We start from the raw sequence: 20,373 nt of genomic DNA, 5'->3' as shown, positions 1-20,373 counted from the left end.
TGTGTCGTCACTTATACTAGTATATGTAAGGATGGTAGTGGAATGCTCTACTTCATAGCGTGTTCATGACGCAACTTATTAAATTGCTATGGCGGAGAATTAGTGTATGATTAAATTTATTTACTGTTCTGCTCCGTCATTGTGTTTAAGGTAAAGTTTAATTTGGCCTTTAAGAAAAGTCATGGATAGCAATAAAGATGAGGCTGAGCGATGTATGGAACTCGCTGAACGATATCTACGGGAGAAAAGATACGAAGAGGCGGAAAAATTTGTACGTAAAGCACAGAAACTTTACCCAACAAAAAAAGCAGAAGGTAAGGTGGGAAAAACCCACGTCAGCTTCTATAAAATAACTTAATCAATTCTTAGTTGTCCTTTACTTTATTTACATCTAACCACTAAATTATTGACACTATTGACATTATTTGACATTTTGGAGGAGATCCCTGTTGTATTTTTGGTTTCAAAGATTGTCATTTTTTTTAAAAGATTATTTTAATGTTTATATTGAATTCTTTAAGAAATATGGTTTCATGGTAATCGTGTGTGTCTGAATATTGATCAAGAGAGAAATGTAGTATGAGTAAGCAGAAAATTAAGAGTTTAAGTGAAATTTGTGTAACTATATACTATTTTTTTGTAATTAATGATACATTCACAGATGTATTGGCAAAAGTGACAATGATGTCAAAACAAAATCAACAAAAGTCTGAATCTGAACCTACAATTAAGAAACGTCAAACTGCACCTAAGGAAACTACACATACTCAAGCTTCTAATGATTATACAAAGGAACAGCTTGAACATATTAAAAGGTACTTGTGTCGAATAAAGTTCTAAAATCATCTTAATAAAAATTTTGAGATATAATAATAAGATTTGTTATTTTATCATTAATATTGGTGTAATTCATTTATTTGTAGAATCAAGAAATGCAAAGATTATTATGAAATTTTGGGTGTAAGCAAAGATGCAACTGATAGTGATATTAAGAAGGCATATAAAAAGTTGGCACTTCAATTACATCCAGACAAAAATAAAGCACCAGGTGCTGCTGAAGCATTTAAAGGTAAATTAAAAAGGATAATAAAAGTATATTTGAGGCAGATTTATTATGACATATAGTATTATTTATTGATATATAGTATTTATTGTGACATATGTATAATTTATATTGTGTTTAGCCATTGGAAATGCTGTCGCTATACTCACTGATGTGGAAAAAAGAAAGCAGTATGACATGTATGGCCCTGAGGATGAAAGAATGCAAAGTGCTCAAGCTCACCAAAATCATTCACATTACAATTATACAAGGGGATTTGAAGGTACGTATTATAATATCTTTTGTCCAATATTTATTTTTTATCATAATTATTTATCATAAATTTATTAGATACATTTATCACCATTTATTATTAAAATTATTATTAATAGGTTTGTAACAGAGATTGTAATAAGCTTTAAGCCTCACTATGATAAACAAAGAACAATGATAATAATAATAGTAATAATTTATCAATATTTATTAAAACATATATACTGATTAAATAATTTTTCCTAGCTGACATAACAGCAGAAGAATTGTTCAGTATGTTCTTTGGAGGTGGGTTCCCACAGCAAGAATTTTATATGAGACGCTCTGGAAGGTGGGCGAGACAACAAGAAGCACAAGCTCAACATGTTCATTCTCAGGTATGAAGGAAAAATATAGTAATTTAATATATTTAAAATATAGTAATTACAATTTCTTTTTCAATCAGATCATGCTTTTTTAAATAAATATTATGATTTTTAGCAAGCAAATGGATATACCACATTCCTTCAAATGTTGCCTGTGCTGTTATTAATATTGTTAACTATGATGAGCAGTTTCTTTATATCAGATCCTGTATATAGCTTACATTCTAGCGCGTAAGTGTATTCATAATTCGCGACAAATACATTTATGACAAATAATGACGAATAAATTAGTTTAAATTGATAATTTTATGGAATGTTTCAATTTTATTATTTACGCTTTATTTTTTGGCTTCTATCTCTGGTATATTTTAAAGAGAACGATTGACTCGTATGAATGCGATTATATGCAAATTTTAAATTTGTACACAGAAAATATTCTGTATTGAGAACAACTCAAGGATTAAGGGCGCCCTACTATGTGAAAGAAAACTTTCATACTGAATATCAAGGCAGTTTACGTAGGCTAGAAATTTCTGTTGAAGAAGAATACCTGCATAATTTGAGACATGCCTGTTTTAGAGAGAAAAATTATAGTAAGTATTTTACTCAATTGATTACTAAATGTCCCAGAGTAGCAAACTACGTGTAGTTCTTAGAAATAATAGTCTGTCACACAAGAGTATGCCGACGATATCTCTACAAATATTAATTCGTTTGTGATAAATTTAGTATGGATCAAAAGTGCAACTATTTTGCTTTTATTTAATAATGGATCCAATTTCCTCCATTATCGATTATAGTCTGACATCGTTTCGGTATGCTTTCTATTAATTTTTTGGCGTACAGGACTGGTAGGAACTCCATGTTCTTCGAACGCGAGCCATTGAGATTCTAATCTTTAATATGCGTTCTCCCTTTAGTTTGTTTTTCATAGAGGACTACATATTTTCTATCGGACCTGCATTAAATGACTGTGGTGGCCAGCTCAGCATAATGGAAACAAAAAGATCGTTTCAAAACGTATCGCGTAGGCAGTATTCATTTTTCGGATATATATGTTGTATTTCTATTCATTGTCACAAAAGGTACTAAGACCAAGACATTATAAATCACTGCGTATTCCAGAAGACTGTATAAGTTTAGAGTATTACACTTTTCCCCACATTAATTATCAAATTTCGTAGATATCATCGGTATACTTTTGTGTGACAGATTGTAAAAAGGGACTTAACATAATAGTCAAAGGATATGTCTTTATACTTTGGATATATCGTTTCTTTAATCCTTAGGGGAAACGATGATGTGGAAAGCAAGAAACTTTGGAGATCAAGAATTATTTTCCAAAGCTAGAAATATCGAAATGCCCTCATGTAAGAGGGTACAAGATTTGCAAGGCATATAGCGGCGATACTTTTTTGAATAGAATTTTGTTGTAGATAGGTGTATATTGTATTTACACGTGTGTAGTTACTATTTGATGAAATGAAGAATATCAAGTATAATGCTTATGCGTAATATATTCTATATATTCGCGTAAAAATTTATAAATGATATTCTTCTCGATCCGTCATGAAATTTTACATAGACCATGTAAGCTGTTTGTTCCAACTTAAATTGTAAATTGATTTTAATAGCACGTATGAGGAATTCCAACATACAATATTAATATCATATTTAATTTAGTTAATCTAACATAATTTTTAAATTCTTTAGACTGAACGGTGCAATTTTATAATATAATCTAATATATCCAATATGTTGATTAATTTATATGCACTGTTATTCAAAATTATCTATGTATCGTCGCTACGACACGCAGAGGAACACCTGGGTGGCATAGTTAGTGGCGAACATTAATTTTGAAGATTTAGAAGTATTTCCAATATCTATAAACATCGATTAATATTTGGCTGTTAATAATTTATTTAAAATCGTGCTGTACTATCTATTGGGTATAGTAATAGATCATCACTTTTGGCTGTTAATCATTTATTTAAAATCTTGCTGTACTATTTATTGGGTATAATAATAGATGTTAGCATGTGATGATTTTGACGCTTTTGATAAATATATTATTGCAATATTAAAATTGCTTGTACACGAAAAGGATCTAGATAATAAAGGTAGAAAACTCGTTAAATTATATGAAAACGAAAGAATATAAATTATATAATGTACACTAAGGTCATTAACGTTAGGAAGATATGAATAAAATTATTGCATGCATTTGTTTTAGGCAAGGAAAAATTGGGGGAAAAAAAACAAAAATTAAGAAATGCACACCCACTTTATAAGGCCTAAGTTATATTTTCGGTAATAGCGAAATTTGTGCGAACCACCTTTTTCTTTTGTATAAAATCCAATCCTATTCACAGTATTACATAATGTCGACGTATTTCATAATATAAAGTATTTCATAATATAAAGAATTATTAATGTTAAAAATTCCACAGACACAATATTATACTAGTTACATTCCTTCTGTTACTATGAAAAATACACAACACATTGCAAGCTAGCAAAAAACCTAGTGTTTGTGACGTATATCTATTCGTATATTATCTTTCTCTTGTAAAATGAATATAGTTCAAGCTAAAGAGAGGAAAGCATTAGCTATGCATGAATTTATTGTCACATATGGCGAATTGTAATAAATAATCTTGATAGAGTCGCAGTCATCGACCCATACACATCATCGCGTCGTAAATATTTATATGGATGTAAATCTGAAGAAAAAGGAATTTCGAACAAGCTAAACAAGTGGCCACATATGTCTGCTGTTGTTTATAAATTGTAATGTACATGGATAACATGAGATGGATGACCAATATACTCATCTTAAGGAAAAGGTTTGTTTGTCTAACATTGAAAGTTTTTCGATATTAATTATTATCTTTGTAATTGATTAAAAAATGACTACATTTATGAAGTTATGGATTTCGAAACGTCTATGCTAGTCAGTCTACCGAACTGCACATATCAAATTTGTTTTATAATTTGCTCAGCTCGTACGTATTTAATGGCACTTATTTATTTGAATCATTATATGATATATATATGTCAAAGTATTTTAATTAGCTTCAAAATAAAGGAACTTGAAAATTACGATCTTTCCCATTTATGCACGTCATGCTTTCCATTAGTTCGGGAGTACCAACCTTTTTAAATTAGACGATCATTGGAATAATCTACAAAAATTCGTTATGCATCGAATATTAGGTTCATGTTCCATGTCATATCTCATCCGCGATTGTATTATTATCGACATATCTATCAATTAATCAATTAAATTTATCAGCAATTGTGATAACACGAATAAATACTTTTACCTATACTTCAAATAATATTCCTGATAATAGTATAGGAATCAAGTGACCTCAATGATTTCATTCAATATAAGTTCATCGCATGCTAAGGCTTTATCGATTTTCATACATTTCAAGCCCCTTTTATCGAGTTCTCCAATTCAGGTCAATGTGTGTGTCGATTTTCACCTGTTCAAGGTTATCTATCTCCGATTGTATGATTCCAGAATGATGTTGCCTCACGTTTCGATATACAGTTTTTCATTCGATCCCCTTAAACTCAGCTGACAAAAGCAGAAGCCAGGAAGAGAAAATCTTTGCGTATAAATCGATTTTTCGTATTGTGTCTTCTCGCATAGCGTCAAATTATTTCAATTTCCGTATTAGAAAGTACTAAAAACCGCTACTCAATTGCACCGATCATAGAATTTCATAAAATATCCTACAAGAAGTTCCGTTACATGGAACATCTGTTACGAACTACATTACAGAATTACATCAATCTCGCACACCATAAGGCGCTGAACGATGATCGGTAAACACGTTCCAAAGCCCGTCGGATAAAAAGTCTGGTTCAAGGCGGCCGATACTGTATGCAGGAGATCGCGATGGCTCGGTTAGTGGCCAGGTAAAATTCCTGTTGAATGCCAGGTGAAATGTCAGTCGATGCACCCACGTGATTCGTGACGACTCGAGCCGGCTGTCTGTTCGCCAGCACACGGCGCGATATTAAAAAGCTGTCGCACCACTCTCGTTCCAACTTGCGCCGATTAAACCACGGCCGCGCAATATTTGATCGTGGAAACATTTGCTGACCGAACGTCGATATACATACGCATATGTGGTAATATACCGTTAGAGCCGATCATTATTGCGAATTATCCAGCTAGCTTGTTATATACCTTGTATTAACTATTTTGCACTGAGAAGCACCGATTGTTCTTTGCTTTTTGTCCCGTGACAACTGTTCGACATTTTTCCTTTCTGAGGTCCAAGCATTTATAATGCGCATCTACTTGTGAGTCTGAAGAACAATACCAGGTATTTTATATATTAATTTTTTATTTTTCTCTCTTTCTTTAAACGGAGTATATTTGTGAATGTATTTAAACGTACTCTAAAAATTACTTGATAGCGTGTCGGTTATTGGTAACAATGCAATATTAGGCGAAAGACAGTGGTGAACTTCATCCGCTAAAAGCTCTTTATCCATAGAATATCGACTCTTCTTAGATTAAATTTCTGCGATATCGACGATTTTAAAGTAACAATCTTATGTACATAAATATCAAATTATAGTTCGGAAATAATTCTTTGACTCGTCAAGAAATTAATCAAGAAATTCAAATTTCATGGATTCGGGCGAAAATTAAAATATTCTCCTTCTTGTGCCGCGTAAAAACATTTTTATTTCATCTAGATACTTCATTATCATACCATAAAAGGCAGAAGAACTCATGGTAAAAATTCGGTTTTTAGCGTTCCACTTTCCCGGTCACCGTATATGGAACGTGTTGTAAACATTTCTCTCAAATTAAGGATGCGTGTTAAATCTAGTCATCAGCCGTGATTCCTCGCGCGACTTTCGAAGCGTGCACCGCGAGTTCTTCCTTACCCAGCATTTATTCTCGGTTCAGCGTGACATGGAGACAATGGATGAGTGGATCTGTGACCAGGACACCCTTGGATACGACGAGGCTTGTATCAACTTACGCACAGAAGATTCGAACGCCTGGCTCTACCTGCTTTCCGCGGATTGCGCGCTGGTGAGTCACGCAAGGACACGCTCTTTTTATGTTTTTTCGTGCTTTGCATACTTTTGCCTGCTTCTGTGCAATACCGTTTCCTATGAATATTCCAAGAACGGGTTTAAATGTTGATTGGAGTCTCAGGTAACCATGATTATTGGTTAAATTTGAAGTTAAAGAGCTTTTTTTAAAACAATTAGACTGCACATGTTTATACATTTATAAATTTAAATACGCGAACACATGGAAAATCTATAGTAAATTAATCGTCATAATATTTACAGAATGAAAAAAGTCGGTATTGGGGTTCCATTTTTCTAATTGCGCTCAGCAAAATATGAATTTGCATAAAAATCCACCGTTCAGTAATATATTTTTTACGATACAGACGAAGAAGTTAACCCTTAACGCTTCGACTTTCAATTGTAAATATCAACCGGCAACTCCAACTTATTTTCATCATACTTCGACTTGCAAGTTTTTAACACTTTATCGACCGATACCTATTAATCTGCTTTTTGTCGCCAACGCTTACCGACTGATAGCCTACTAATCGGCTTTTTGTCGTCGACAATCTTTCTCATTATTTGAGCAGTAATTTGTTATTTAGTACTAAGATACCTTGATCAGTTGCGTCAGTTGCGTTGCTTTGTAAGCTTCCACAGTTTTATACCAATTTGAAAAACTTACCGTTCGCGATAAACGAAAAGAATGGTATTGGAGAGTCTAAACCGAAACAGAGCCGGCGCCAGGGAGAATCTGCACCTGAGTTGCCAGTCGGACGTGCGTATATTGTTGAACCGCTAGCGGTCAGTAAAGTGTTAACTGTCAGATTTTAAAGAGTTAGAGCGCCGCACATCGGTGGTGCTTGGGATGCACATTTGAGCATTCAGGGTTAGATTTTTTTTTCTTTCATTCTTCGAATCCTTTTTCATTTCCGATTTATTACATCGTAACGTTACACGAGTGAAATAATTTATTGGTGTGATACTTGCGTGATACTTGTGATGATACAGGATGAATTAATAAACGCAGTTAGTTCGATAACCTTTTAGTGTTCGAATTTTGAAATTAATCAACTTCTTTAATCGAGACCTATATTTTCCTCTATAAAAATGTAGTCATACCACAGAGAATAATCTCGTTACAGTGCCCATATACTAGGATCAAGCAGATCGTAGTAAACTGGACTTCCAGCGTGACAATCGATACTATTCGATCCACGAGCTTGAGAGTGTTGGATGCCGAGGATCCCAACGAATTTATATCCGCTAAAAATACCAGGTACATTTGGTTGACCGAAAGAAGTGTCACGATACAACGTGTCTTAAAGTTAACGCCGTCCAGTTTTATACGATTTACATCTTTTTCGCATTTCAGCGACGTGATCTGTGAGCTGACGCCGAACCTGGGACAGTTCGGTGTGTACGAACTTTCTATAGTAAATCGAAGCTGCGATATAAAGGTTCTGAATGCGCCAACGTATCCTTATACAGGCAAGACTCCCTGCATCAAATAGAATTTCTAATAAAAGTTGAAAAATAACCAGTAATTGTTATACGTATAAATCTGTGTTTAGACTTTATCCAGATCTTATTTATTTGTATCGAAATATCAGATCCGTTTGATGGTTATAAATATTTACCGGATGGTTGTAGATAGCAGCCATGTTACATCTGATTTAATTTATTAAGATGTACGATAGCACCTTGATTGTAGAAGAGATTACAGCAAAATAAAGTTCAACGGTCGTGTTGATAAAAGTGTCATTTTTTTCAGAGCTTCTTGTTATTTTTGGAGTATTGTTACTCGTTCTATTTGGTCTGTCTGGCTTGAAATCACTGTGGCACGTATGCAGGAAGAAATATATGAAAAGTCAGGTGGATGATGGCGCTATGAAGCAACCCGCGAAACGTCGAGTGAAGGCGATTGACACGGTGCGGGGGTAAATATTTCTATTCTATTTATTTCTCTTTTAATAAAATCGCTCCGTATAAAATATTACAGTATTTAAGAAAAATTTAATGTTACAGGGCCAGTACGTTGTTGATGATATTCGTGAACGATGGATCGGGTGGTTATAGGACTCTTGGTCATGCGACTTGGAATGGATTGCTTCCAGGAGATTTGTTGTTCCCTTGCTTCATATGGATCATGGGCGTGTGTATCCCCATAGCGATGTCCAGTCAGATGAAGCGCATGACACCGAAACGCCAGATATTATATGGAATCGTCAAAGTAATTGATAACAATTTCACAGATAAATATAAAATTTAATTTGCATTGAAACAATTGCAAAGAAAAACTGGTAGAATGTAATTTGCATTCAAACAGTTGTAATAGGAAATATAGAATTTATGCAAATTAGAATTTTTACTTTGTATTTCAATCTTAATTTATTTATATTTATTTATATTTTACTTTTTTATATGGCAGAGGAGCATACTTTTATTTCTAATCGGATTGTCTCTGAATACGGTGAGCACAGGTGGCCAGCTTGAAACCATTCGCATATTCGGTGTTCTGCAACGATTCGGTATAACTTATTTCGTTGTTGCTCTGTTATATTTCCTTTTAATGTCAAGAAGACCAAGCAAGATACAAGTAAGTGTATACATACTTATAAATGAAAATTTTCTGTATGTATTTCCCCGTAAAAGTATCAAATATTTTTATATATTTTCTCGGAAACATCGATTTACAAAATATTTCATTTTCATTCATAGTCTCCAATGTTACGAGAAGTGCAAGATTTTCTTCTGCTTCTTCCTCAATGGTGCGTGATGCTCGTGATTGTGGTCGTTCATTGCGTCATAACATTTTGCTTAAACGTTCCAGGATGTCCCACGTATGTACGTATGATTTAATGAATGACAATTGTGTTTTTACGAAAGCATCAAAAGCGATTATTCTTAGTGGATATCTTGGTCCCGGTGGTCTTCACGACGACGCGAAATACTTTGATTGTGTGGGCGGTGCAGCAGGCTACATTGATAGAGTGATACTTAAAGAAGCTCATTTGCACCATTCAGCTACGGTTTATAAATCTGGACCGTACGATCCTGAAGGAATTCTGGGTACACTGTCTTCCATTAAAGTACTGTGAAAATTTATTCTGCAGACTTTCAATTGTTATCTTAACTTTTCTTTTCCAAAATCTCACACTGCACAAATTTATTTAAATTTATTAGGAAGAATTTTTAACTTTTTTCCAATTTTACTTTTCAGAGAAATAAAATTCACAGTTCCATAATAACCTACTTCACGTGGAAATGAATATTATTCATTCGACATTTTTCTTTTTGATGTTTCTAAATAATTATTTCCAAAATCAAGGTACCCTTACAGCGGCGTTTCAAGTCTTTCTTGGCCTACACGCTGGCATAATCATGATGACTTACAAAGACTGGAAAGAACGTGTAATCAGATGGTTAGCATGGGCTGCGTTCTTCGGTTGCGTAGGATGCGTTCTTCATTTTACCAACGTAATTCCCGTCAACAAGAAATTATGGTACGTTTCCAAAAAAGGACAACGTCGTATCGATTACATTATAAAACCGTATTTATTTGCTATTATATATGCAGGTCACTGTCATTCGTATTCGTAACCACGTCTTTTTCCTTGGCTTTCCTTTCTGCTTGCTACTTGCTCGTAGATGTCGTCAAGGTGTGGAACGGTGGACCTTTTCGTATTCCTGGTATGACTTTCACGAGATTACACAACCACTAAACAGGTTTCGCGCCAAATCGATTTAAGACCTGTTTGAAGAATTAATGCTACTGAAAAAACGTAGTTTTTTAAACCATTATCGTCTTCGATACACTTTTCAATGCAGTTAGTGTCTTACTAGCCAGCAGATATCAAATAGCTATTTTTCTAATTAACGATTCAAATATACTATAACTTATATATAAATTTGTAATAAACGTTTTATTAGATTGTTAAAAGATAGCATTAAGAAAAATTCAGGTTGGCGCGCAACCTGTTCACTGTTTCAACACTCTTTTGCAACAAATGTAAAAACGATTATATTCGATTATCCGTAGGTATGAATGGTTTACTGCTGTACGTTGGCCACATGGTGTGCTATCAAAATTTCCCTTTCCACTGGAGCATCGGTAGCATGGAAAGTCGAGCACTGCGTTTATGCGAGGCCATTTGGGGCACTGGATTATGGTCAATTATTGCATACGTTATGCATGCAAAACGCAATTACATCAGCCTATGATAATATACGTTCAGCAATCTTCTACATGTATAACAGAAATTTTGTACACGATGCTTAAAAAGAAAATCAAAGGTTGCTGTCTCATTTATTCATTTTTATTGAATGAAAGATGATCGAAAGTTGTTACAAAAGGCAGCGAGGAGTAGATTGACTCGAAATGAGGTTTAAAGTAAATTTTACAGATGATTTATTTTGCATAACTTACATAAATATAGCACAATGATTGATCGAGGTAACATGATGGTATTCGACTCGAATACACTTCGCGTTGGTTCCTTTTTATTTTGAACGAAGATGGCGAAACAGGGAATCATCGCGACCAGGTGACAATTATTTTCAATTTTGAAACCGAAAAACCAGTCGTGTGATTCGATTCTCTCAAAAGATCTTCGTCTTCTCACAATATGAGCACACCGTGGGATTAAGAGGGAAGAATAAGGGGAATGACAGAAAAGATAAAACGAAACCTATACGGGGCAACAAATACAATGAGGTGACGTGGGAAGATCTCAGGAACAGTCCTGTGGTATCGATGGTTGTCGTGTTAAAACGAATCGCGACGAATCGTCGTAAACAAAATAAAAAATGAAAAAAGAAAGAAAAGAAAACACACTAGCAATGCCATGTTTCTGATGAAGACACCCGTCTTTGTTCAGTAATCCGCTGTAACAGGACCCAAAAATTCAGACAGACTAGATTATTAACGTCCTATAATTATCCTACGCTTTGGTTAAAAAAAAAGAAGAAATATAATAAAAGAAAAAAACTGCTCCTATCAATGGTGAATTGAATAATGGCGAGTGTGTCATAACTTGGAATTCTCTCGTGCTACGATTTTTGTAGAGGGACATTATTTTTTATGTAGAAAGGATTCAGCGTCGTTTAATTGCGTGAAATAATTGATTCTCATTATAGTCTATAATTCGTACAAATATTGCTGGCTCCAGATACAATTGAAAAATAATCGCCTACTTTTTTTTCATTAGAAACTATTAACGTTAGAGTGAGAAAAATTGGGAAAATTTTGAATAACCAGTTAAGATTTAACAGACTGTAATAGTTATAATTAGAGCAATATAAAATGACGATAGTAATATTTTATAATGTATTTCGTTATATCATATTACATTATATTATATTACGTTACATTATACGATATAACGTTATATTATATTACGTTAAAATATATTGCGTCATATGGTACTACTTTATAATGTATGACGTTATATAGTATTTCGTTATAATGTATTATGTTACAATTTATTACCTTATAATCTATTACGTTACATAGTATTACTTTATATAGTATTACGTAGTATTATATTACGTTATGATGTATTACGTTATAATATATTACGTTATAATATATTATGTTATAATGTATTATGTTATAATGTATTATGTTATATAATATTACGTTCTTCACACATGCACGAGTCGGAATTGTTGGGAGAAGTCGAAGCTTATCCGGGGTCGGGCTTTAGCGCTCTTGATCGCCCGCTTTAAGAAGTATTGCGTCCCCTTGTATGTCTCGTAGCAGAGGGAGATCTCTTCCTCGTCATGATGCCGCCGACGGCGGGCTTTCTGGAGCCGCCTGCGGGCCCGAATGCACGTCGCCCGTAGATCTGCAATGTCCTGGGTCCACCAGTACGCATGTCGGTCCTGTCTAGCATCAGTCGAAGAGCGCAGCATCGACGCATCATATGCCGCGTCCTCGTCCACGCTTTTCTCCTTGACCACGCTTTTCTCCTTGTCCACGCTTTTCTCCTTGCCCACGCTTTTCTCCTTGTCCACGCTATTCTCCTTGTCCACGCTATTCTCCTTGTCCACGCTTTTCTCCTTGTCCACGCTTTTCTTCTCGTCCACGCTTTTCTTCTTGTCCACGCTTTTCTCCTTGTCCACGCTTTCCTCCTTGTCCACGCTTTTCTCCTTGCCCACGCTTTTCTCCTTGTCCACGCTATTCTCCTTGTCCACGCTATTCTCCTTGTCCACGCTTTTCTCCTTGTCCACGCTTTTCTTCTCGTCCACGCTTTTCTTCTTGTCCACGCTTTTCTCCTTGTCCACGCTTTCCTCCTTGTCCACGCTTTTCTCCTTGTCCACGCTTTTCTCCTTGTCCACGCTATTCTCCTTGTCCACGCTTTTCTCCTTGTCCACGCTTTTCTTCTTGTCCACGCTTTTCTCCTTGTCCACGCTTTTCTCCTTGTCCACGCTTTTCTCCTTGTCCACGCTTTTCTTCTTGTCCACGCTTTTCTTCTTGTCCACGCTTTTCTCCTTGTCCACGCTTTTCTCCTTGTCCACGCTTTTCTCCTTGTCCACGCTTTTCTCCTTGTCCACGCTTTTCTCCTTGTCCACGCTTTTCTTCTTGTCCACGTTTTTCTTCTTGTCCACGCTTTTCTCCTTGTCCACGCTTTTCTCCTTGTCCACGCTTTTCTTCTTGTCCACGTTTTTCTTCTTGTCCACGTTTTTCTTCTTGTCCACGCTTTTCTCCTTGTCCACGCTTTTCTCCTTGTCCACGCTTTTCTCCTTGTCCACGCTTTTCTCCTTGTCCACGCTTTTCTCCTTGTCCACGCTTTTCTCCTTGTCCACGCTTTTCTCCTTGTCCACGCTTTTCTCCTTGTCCACGCTTTTCTCCTTGTCCACGCTTTTCTCCTTGTCCACGCTATTCTCCTTGTCCACGCTTTTCTCCTTGTCCACGCTTTTCTCCTTGTCCACGCGTTTCTCCTTGTCCACGCGTTTCTCCTTGTCCACGCGTTTCTCCTTGTCCACGCTTTTCTCCTTGTCCACGCTTTTCTCCTTGTCCACGCTTTTCTCCTTGTCCACGCTTTTCTCCTTGTCCACGCTTTTCTCCTTGTCCACGCTTTTCTCCTTGTCCACGCTTTTCTCCTTGTCCACGCTTTTCTCCTTGTCCACGCTTTTCTTCTCGTCCACGCTTTTCTTCTTGTCCACGCTTTTCTCCTTGTCCACGCTTTTCTCCTTGTCCACGCTTTTCTCCTTGTCCACGCTTTTCTCCTTGTCCACGCTATTCTCCTTGTCCACGCTTTTCTCCTTGTCCACGCTTTTCTTCTTGTCCACGCTTTTCTCCTTGTCCACGCTTTTCTCCTTGTCCACGCTTTTCTCCTTGTCCACGCTTTTCTCCTTGTCCACGCTTTTCTCCTTGTCCACGCTTTTCTCCTTGTCCACGCTTTTCTCCTTGTCCACGCTTTTCTCCTTGTCCACGCTTTTCTCCTTGTCCACGCTTTTCTTCTTGTCCACGCTTTTCTTCTTGTCCGCGCTTTTCTTCTTGTCCACGCTTTTCTTCTTTGTACGGGCGTCGCGATTCCAGGCCGCGACGATGGCAAATGCCTGGAGCATGTCGTCGTCTTCGATCGCTGTCGCTCTATCCTTGATGCGTCTCGATCTTGATGGCGGGCGGGATGGTTCCATTCCCCGGATGCCGTGGGCCTCTCCCGCGGGCTTTGTCTCCGGCTTGACCTCCATGAATATATAGAGGTGGTGTGAGAGCTTATCAATCCCCTCAGCTACTCCCCAGCCTGACACCCGTCGGAACGGATTGGGGGTGCCCCATGTAATATTAACGACGGAACACCTTCCCCACGCCACGCATGTGCTGGTCGAGCCTCTGTTAAGTAAGAGGAGATGTAAATTATTACCTTATAATGTATTATGTTATATTATATCACGTTATAATGTATTACGTTATATAGGTTTACGTCATATTACACTACGGAATATTTATATTACGTTACAATATATTACGTTATAATATATTCCATTACATTGCATTACGTCATATAGTATTACGTTATATTATATTCTGTTATGTGTTACGTTTTATATACAGGGTGGTTGGTAACTGGTGGTACAAGCGGAAAGGGGGTGATTCTACGCGAAAAAAGAAGTCAAAAATATAGTGTAGCGGCACTCGACACCACAAATACCGCTACTCGACATAAACAACTAACGGACGACGGTAACGCAGTGGTTAGCGCATTAGGCTACGAACGTTCGGAACGCGGGATCGAATCCCGGCGACCGAAGTCCGATTTTTATTACACGATTCTAAATAGGAAGAAAATATAACAGTACCCCCAGCAGCGACATCTACAGCCACCAGCCACAATCATCACGGACTCGACTCATCCTCTACAATAGAATAAATCTCCTCTCCAATCTTCCCGTAGCTGGGACAAAGTTTGTTTGAAGGACTTTTTAGTCAACTAAATTCTAAGATTTATGACGGGCCCTCAGGCTAGCTGAACATGTACTGCGGAGACGCATCGAGATCTGGCAAAATCATCTTGCTCGAAGAATAGGATCTCTGCGTGTGGCGAGCCACGGGACAAAAACCGTTGGAATGTTTACTGTCGCGTGCCGCCACAAATGTTTCTTTTAAGAAGAGCTATAGAATTACTCCATACCTTTGTTAGACAAAGCGTTCATCCCGTGACCGCGGCTACGTTCGGCGACTGGCTGTCGCCTCGAGCCCAAGCTCATTATCACAACTCTCGAACAATTACAATCGGATTGAATAACTACAATTGTTCAATTACAGCTATAGTAGACTCTAGGTTACAATGTTGCGGGATTATCCAAAATTCCAAAGGCTCCGGTGTTCTTTTATCTCCGACATATATATATATGTCAGAGAAGCGTCAGTAATAGAGTTGTGGGCATTTGCTAGACCTCCCTTGGAGTTGGCCAGGGTCGTGTTATAACGAAGATACGGCCTGATACAACGGGTATGAACACTACCGATTCGACCATCAACAGCGGCGATTAGGCCCTCGCGACACTAGTGATAGTGGTCTTAGGTTCGATAACGAATCCACGGTCAACGGGAGGATCGATATGCTTGCTCTAACTCAAACGTGTACTGATCGTAAGGCGCCATTCCCTTCCTTGTTGAGGTCTCAGTCAGGAATGCCTCTCCGTCCCAACGACGCCACCGAGCTAAACTCTGGTGGGGTGCCTAAGTACCCAAGATCCTCGGATCGACGTCGCTATCGATTGGTCAATTTGGGACAGAAGCTGCCTGTCCGTTTGCAAAACATCTTAACTGCCGAGAAACCCAGGTTTTATAGCGGGTCCTCGGGCTACTGGGACTTGTGCTGTGTACGTGCCTCAACCTCAGGTATTACTTGTCCTAAGGAACCGTTAGCATGTTTTACTGTCCGATACCTCTATGGGTAGTTCCTTTAATGAGGGTCATAACACCGCTCCGCACCTTTGTTAGACGGAGCACCCGTACCGTTGACCGCGGCTACGTTGGGCGACAGGCTGTCGCCCCGAGCCAAAGCTCACCGTCACTAATCCCGGACGGTTACCATCGGCTTGGATAACTGCGATTGTTTCATTACGGCTATAGTAGACTCTAGATTACAATGTTAGGAGGTTATCCTGAAGTTCCAGAGGGGCCCCGGCCTCCTTTCGTCTCAGACATATATTATATATGATTGTCATATAAATGCGTTAATCAGCCATGTCACTGCGCCACGTCAGAAAAATTACTGAAAATTCTCAACGCGAGAATTGATTGTAATTTTAATAAATAAATAAAAGAAAAAAATATAAATGCGTATATCATAAATCAAACGTTACTAAACGTTACTGTATGAAAAAGCATGGAATAGAATATTGATTATTTCATTATGCATTTCTGCAATTAATCAATGAATTGAACTGAACATTTTCAAACCAGATAACTGTAAGAATTTGAACACTAAGGTGCACACGTATATATGCGTACATCAACAAACATAATTTCCTTAAGAAAATCTAGTATTTTAACAAATATTTTCAGAATGAACATATTGTTCATTATTATTTTAAAATGCGAATTTTAAGTATTATGTGAAGACAGATAATTACCGAATTACAAATTGCTGTTACATGCGAAATATAAAAAATTGTATGCTTACTCGTACTATGTAACAGTGCATATACGTAATCTTTCTACTTACTATTCTATTAATAGTAATATAAAGTAAAATTAAAATATAGTCCATCAAATCTAATATATCCACCATGAAATAAGATTATGGTCATATAGATAATTTCTAAAATTGTCTGACAAAGAGAGGTTATTGTATGATGCATTAAATCCATATACTAAGATTAATCTTTGGAAAGCGAAGGTAATATAACCTAAGAATTATGCACTAAATTTGAAACGAATGCGATATATTGAAAGTTTTAAAAGTACCTTTCAAGTTTCAGATATTTAATATAAATTAAAGATATATTAGTAAAACATGAAATGAAATATATGTATTTACGATATAATTTTTAAACATATTCGTATTTTTAAACATCATTAAGCAAATTTCTAAATAATTAAAAATATACTGCTTCTTATTAAATAATTACGAATACATGTATTTACATGTATAAACATGTATACATGTGTGGCGGCACGGGCCACGGATCTTTTCAACGGCTCCGGATGCAAAGCGCGACGCCGCCAAAGCGCAACACCGACGTGCCCAATGTACCATCGATATCTTCACACTCTTTCCGCCGAATTCTCGGAAGAGCATACACGTGCCAGCACTGGCGGCACATCTAATGAATGCACGCTAGTGGGGGATATCGATGGGCTACGAAGGGAAGAATCTGCGCGATCCGAAACAAAAGCAGAGTCAGTCTGTCTTGCGCCATTAAATGTGTAACTTCTCGGTACTATTTGCATAGCAACGCGTCGAATGATCTCGCGGTGTCTATCGTTATTTGTTAGTTGTTACCTGTTGTCTGTTAAGTGTAATTGTTAGTTGTTAATTGTTAACTCTGATTGTTGATTAGTTCTAATAAAACTATTGTTCGTTAAAAACACCAAGAGTAGTTCCTTACGCACCTATCACCATACCACTTCAAACTGGTGACTACCGACGTGATCTAATGTGACATTTAGTGAAAGAGGTGACCGTGATAGTGCTATCGTTTTTAACCACCGATTTTGAGTGCACCGCGACGATGGAAAGTAATACACAGGGAACCATAGCCAGCCAGGTGATCAGCATGTCTCCACTGCTGCCCACGAACATGTCACGACCGGCATACTTCAAATCCGACGGACTGACGATAGAGATAAAGATGTGGCGGCACTCGGCGACAATGTATATCGCTGAAGTGCCTAATGAACCATCAACATCCCAACGGTCCTTCCACCGAAGGTTCTAGAAGAAAGAGCACGTGGCAACGATCGCGGACGCCTAGCAAATGCATGGACGGTGGGGATGTTGAGGGATGACAAAAGAAAGTAATCGGATCCGATCGAAAGTAAAATCATAAGAGTCAGTCTTAGAAAGTCACGCCTAGAGTTCGGAAGTAAATTGTAAAGTGTATTGATGTTAGAAAAAAAATAAAGTTTTCTTTTTTTATTTTTTACCTCAAATTCCTTTTTTTATTTTGTTATTTTACGTGACAAACACGGCGGCATGGTTTGCCCTTCTGGAGAGACAATTCGAGGCAGCGCGAATTACGGAAGACACCATTAAGTACGTGACGCTGGCAAAATGCCTCAACGATCAACAGCTCCAGGACGTCGAAGACCTAATGACGAACCCTCCAGACATCGGACGCTACGAGAAATTAAAACATGCGCTCATTCGCAAATTATCCGATACGGACGCGATCCGGATAAAGAAGTTGGTGGAAAGCGAGGAGATGGGAGATAGAAAGCCATCCCAGTTTTACCAACACTTAAAAAAACTCTCCAGCCCCTCCACGCCCGATGATTTTACCCTCACGCTGTGGAGGAACCGATTACCCGCCCGCATCAGGCGTATCCTCGCGGCAGTCGACGATTCGGACCCAGAAAGGTTATTGCAGCAGGCGGACCTGATCGCTGAAGAATTCTCGGAGGATTTTCGGCGCACCGCCCGGGTAACGGCAGTAATGGACCCACCAGCGCAAAACGCCGGAGTATACGAACCAATGGCAGCCGCAATCAACGTGTTGAGCGAGCAAATATCACAGTTGCAGGCACAGATGAACGCGTTGAGCATGATTAATCATCGTCGACCACGATCACGATCACGCTCGCGTTCGCGATACCACCGACGTTCGCGCTCGCGAGATCGGCCACGGCAAGACGGTCTGTGTTTCTATCATGCAAAGTTCGGAGAACGCGCGAGGAGCTGTCGTTTCCCATGCACGTGGAAGTCGGGAAACGAGACCAGCCGTCCGTAGACGCGGCAGACGACGACGGCCTGAGTTCCCGCCGCATCTTCGTTACGGACAAGGGAACGAAGATCTCTTTCCTTGTAGACACCGGCGCCGACATCAGCGTATACCCCCGCAGTAAAATCCATAGGCACGTCAAGAAAAACGCGTACGAACTATTCGCGGCCAACGGGACGCGCATCGCAACGTATGGTACCACTGCGATTGGCCTTAACCTGTCCCTAAGACGAGCCTTCAAGTGGAACTTCGTAATTGCTGACGTTCAAACGCCTATCATAGGCGTAGATTTTTTAAGCCATTATGGGTTGCTCGTGGACCCGCGAAACAAACGACTCCTCGACACGACAACCCAATTATCATCAAGGGGATATGCTGCCACGACGGAAGAAATATCCATCAAAACCGTAATCGGCGAATCAGTCTACCATCGACTTTTGGCGGAGTTTCCGGATCTAACTCGTCCACCGGCCTTCGGACGAGAGAAAATCCGACACAGTGTGGTACACCATATTGAAACCACACCCGGGCCACCCGTCTACAGTAAACCTCGACGTCTCGCACCGGATCGTCTCAAGCAAGTCAAGGCGGATTTCGCAACAATGATCGAGCAAGGAGTGATGCGGCCATCGAAGAGTCCATGGGCATCACCTCTGCATGTCGTCCCAAAGAAGGACGGAAGTCTACGACCATGCGGCGACTATCGTGCGTTGAACGCTCGCACCATACCCGACAGGTACTCCCCACCACATATCGAAGATTTCGCGCAACATCTGTACGGTAAGCGTGTCTACTCAAAAATCGACCTTGTCCGCGCTTACCACCAAATCCCGATCGCGCCAGAAGACGTTAAGAAAACCGCGATCACGACACCTTTCGGACTTTTCGAAGCAACCAACATGATGTTTGGGCTTCGAAACGCCGCGCAAACGTGTCAAAGATTCGTTGACGAAATTACCCATGGTCTGGACTTCGTGTTCGCTTACATAGACGATTTCTTAATCGCATCCGAAACCGAAGAACAACATCGCGAACACCTTCGGATTTTGTTTGAACGCTTAAACGAGTATGGCGTAGTCATCAACCCAGTAAAGTGCGAATTCGGTGTGAACGAAATCACATTCTTGGGACACACCGTAAACGCCGACGGGATAAAGCCGCTAGCCGAACGCGTTGACGCTATTGTAGAAGTACCGCTCCCCGGGACCGTTAAATCACTACGCAGGTACCTCG

At 38.6% G+C, this 20,373-nt stretch overlaps 4 protein-coding genes across 4 annotated transcripts in view; 2 read left to right on the top strand and 2 right to left on the bottom strand.

The window, feature by feature from the left end:
* Nucleotides 1-20,373, bottom strand: part of LOC126875441 (uncharacterized) — a 299,435-nt gene that overhangs the window by 64,792 nt on the left and 214,270 nt on the right. The gene's annotated exons all lie outside the window — the stretch shown is intronic.
* On the top strand, nucleotides 36-4,785 carry LOC126875447 (dnaJ homolog subfamily B member 12). Its single transcript, XM_050638366.1, has 8 exons — nucleotides 36-314; nucleotides 662-815; nucleotides 924-1,069; nucleotides 1,185-1,325; nucleotides 1,562-1,692; nucleotides 1,796-1,911; nucleotides 2,110-2,273; nucleotides 2,970-4,785. The coding sequence occupies exons 1-8, from the start codon at nucleotides 182-184 to the stop codon at nucleotides 3,080-3,082; spliced, it is 1,098 nt and encodes a 365-aa protein (XP_050494323.1). The 5' UTR covers nucleotides 36-181; the 3' UTR covers nucleotides 3,083-4,785.
* Nucleotides 4,926-11,478, top strand: LOC126875442 (heparan-alpha-glucosaminide N-acetyltransferase-like). The gene is made up of 12 exons (XM_050638359.1): nucleotides 4,926-6,026; nucleotides 6,623-6,751; nucleotides 7,884-8,017; nucleotides 8,114-8,229; nucleotides 8,513-8,678; nucleotides 8,767-8,971; nucleotides 9,170-9,337; nucleotides 9,460-9,581; nucleotides 9,650-9,810; nucleotides 10,070-10,244; nucleotides 10,319-10,431; nucleotides 10,781-11,478. The coding sequence occupies exons 2-12, from the start codon at nucleotides 6,629-6,631 to the stop codon at nucleotides 10,960-10,962; spliced, it is 1,665 nt and encodes a 554-aa protein (XP_050494316.1). The 5' UTR covers nucleotides 4,926-6,026; nucleotides 6,623-6,628; the 3' UTR covers nucleotides 10,963-11,478.
* The window catches only part of LOC126875575 (uncharacterized), a 36,338-nt gene continuing 28,349 nt past the window's right edge, over nucleotides 12,385-20,373 (bottom strand). Inside the window, exon 2 of the mRNA XM_050638526.1 lies at nucleotides 12,385-14,581. Within this exon, the coding sequence (XP_050494483.1) occupies nucleotides 12,385-14,439 (2,055 nt within the window). The 5' untranslated portion in view covers nucleotides 14,440-14,581. The remainder of the gene's footprint in view (nucleotides 14,582-20,373) is intronic.

Source organism: Bombus huntii, chromosome 18 (genome assembly GCF_024542735.1).
Source record: "Bombus huntii isolate Logan2020A chromosome 18, iyBomHunt1.1, whole genome shotgun sequence".
Classification (NCBI taxonomy): Eukaryota; Metazoa; Arthropoda; class Insecta; order Hymenoptera; family Apidae; genus Bombus; species Bombus huntii.
Note: the sequence above shows the minus strand (reverse complement) of the source record. Positions and strands in the feature narration are given on the sequence as shown.

Excerpts from the sequence above, each read along its gene's own strand:
- LOC126875442 (XM_050638359.1), top strand. The coding sequence starts at position 6,629 with ATGGAGACAATGGATGAGTGGATCTGTGACCAGGACACCCTTGGATAC. Across the intron at positions 9,582-9,649 it reads AACGTTCCAGGATGTCCCAC|TGGATATCTTGGTCCCGGTG; the intron begins GTATGTACGTAT and ends GATTATTCTTAG. Across the intron at positions 10,245-10,318 it reads CCCGTCAACAAGAAATTATG|GTCACTGTCATTCGTATTCG; the intron begins GTACGTTTCCAA and ends TTATATATGCAG.
- LOC126875447 (XM_050638366.1), top strand. The coding sequence starts at position 182 with ATGGATAGCAATAAAGATGAGGCTGAGCGATGTATGGAACTCGCTGAA. Across the intron at positions 1,693-1,795 it reads CTCAACATGTTCATTCTCAG|CAAGCAAATGGATATACCAC; the intron begins GTATGAAGGAAA and ends TATGATTTTTAG. Across the intron at positions 2,274-2,969 it reads TTTTAGAGAGAAAAATTATA|GGGAAACGATGATGTGGAAA; the intron begins GTAAGTATTTTA and ends TTTAATCCTTAG.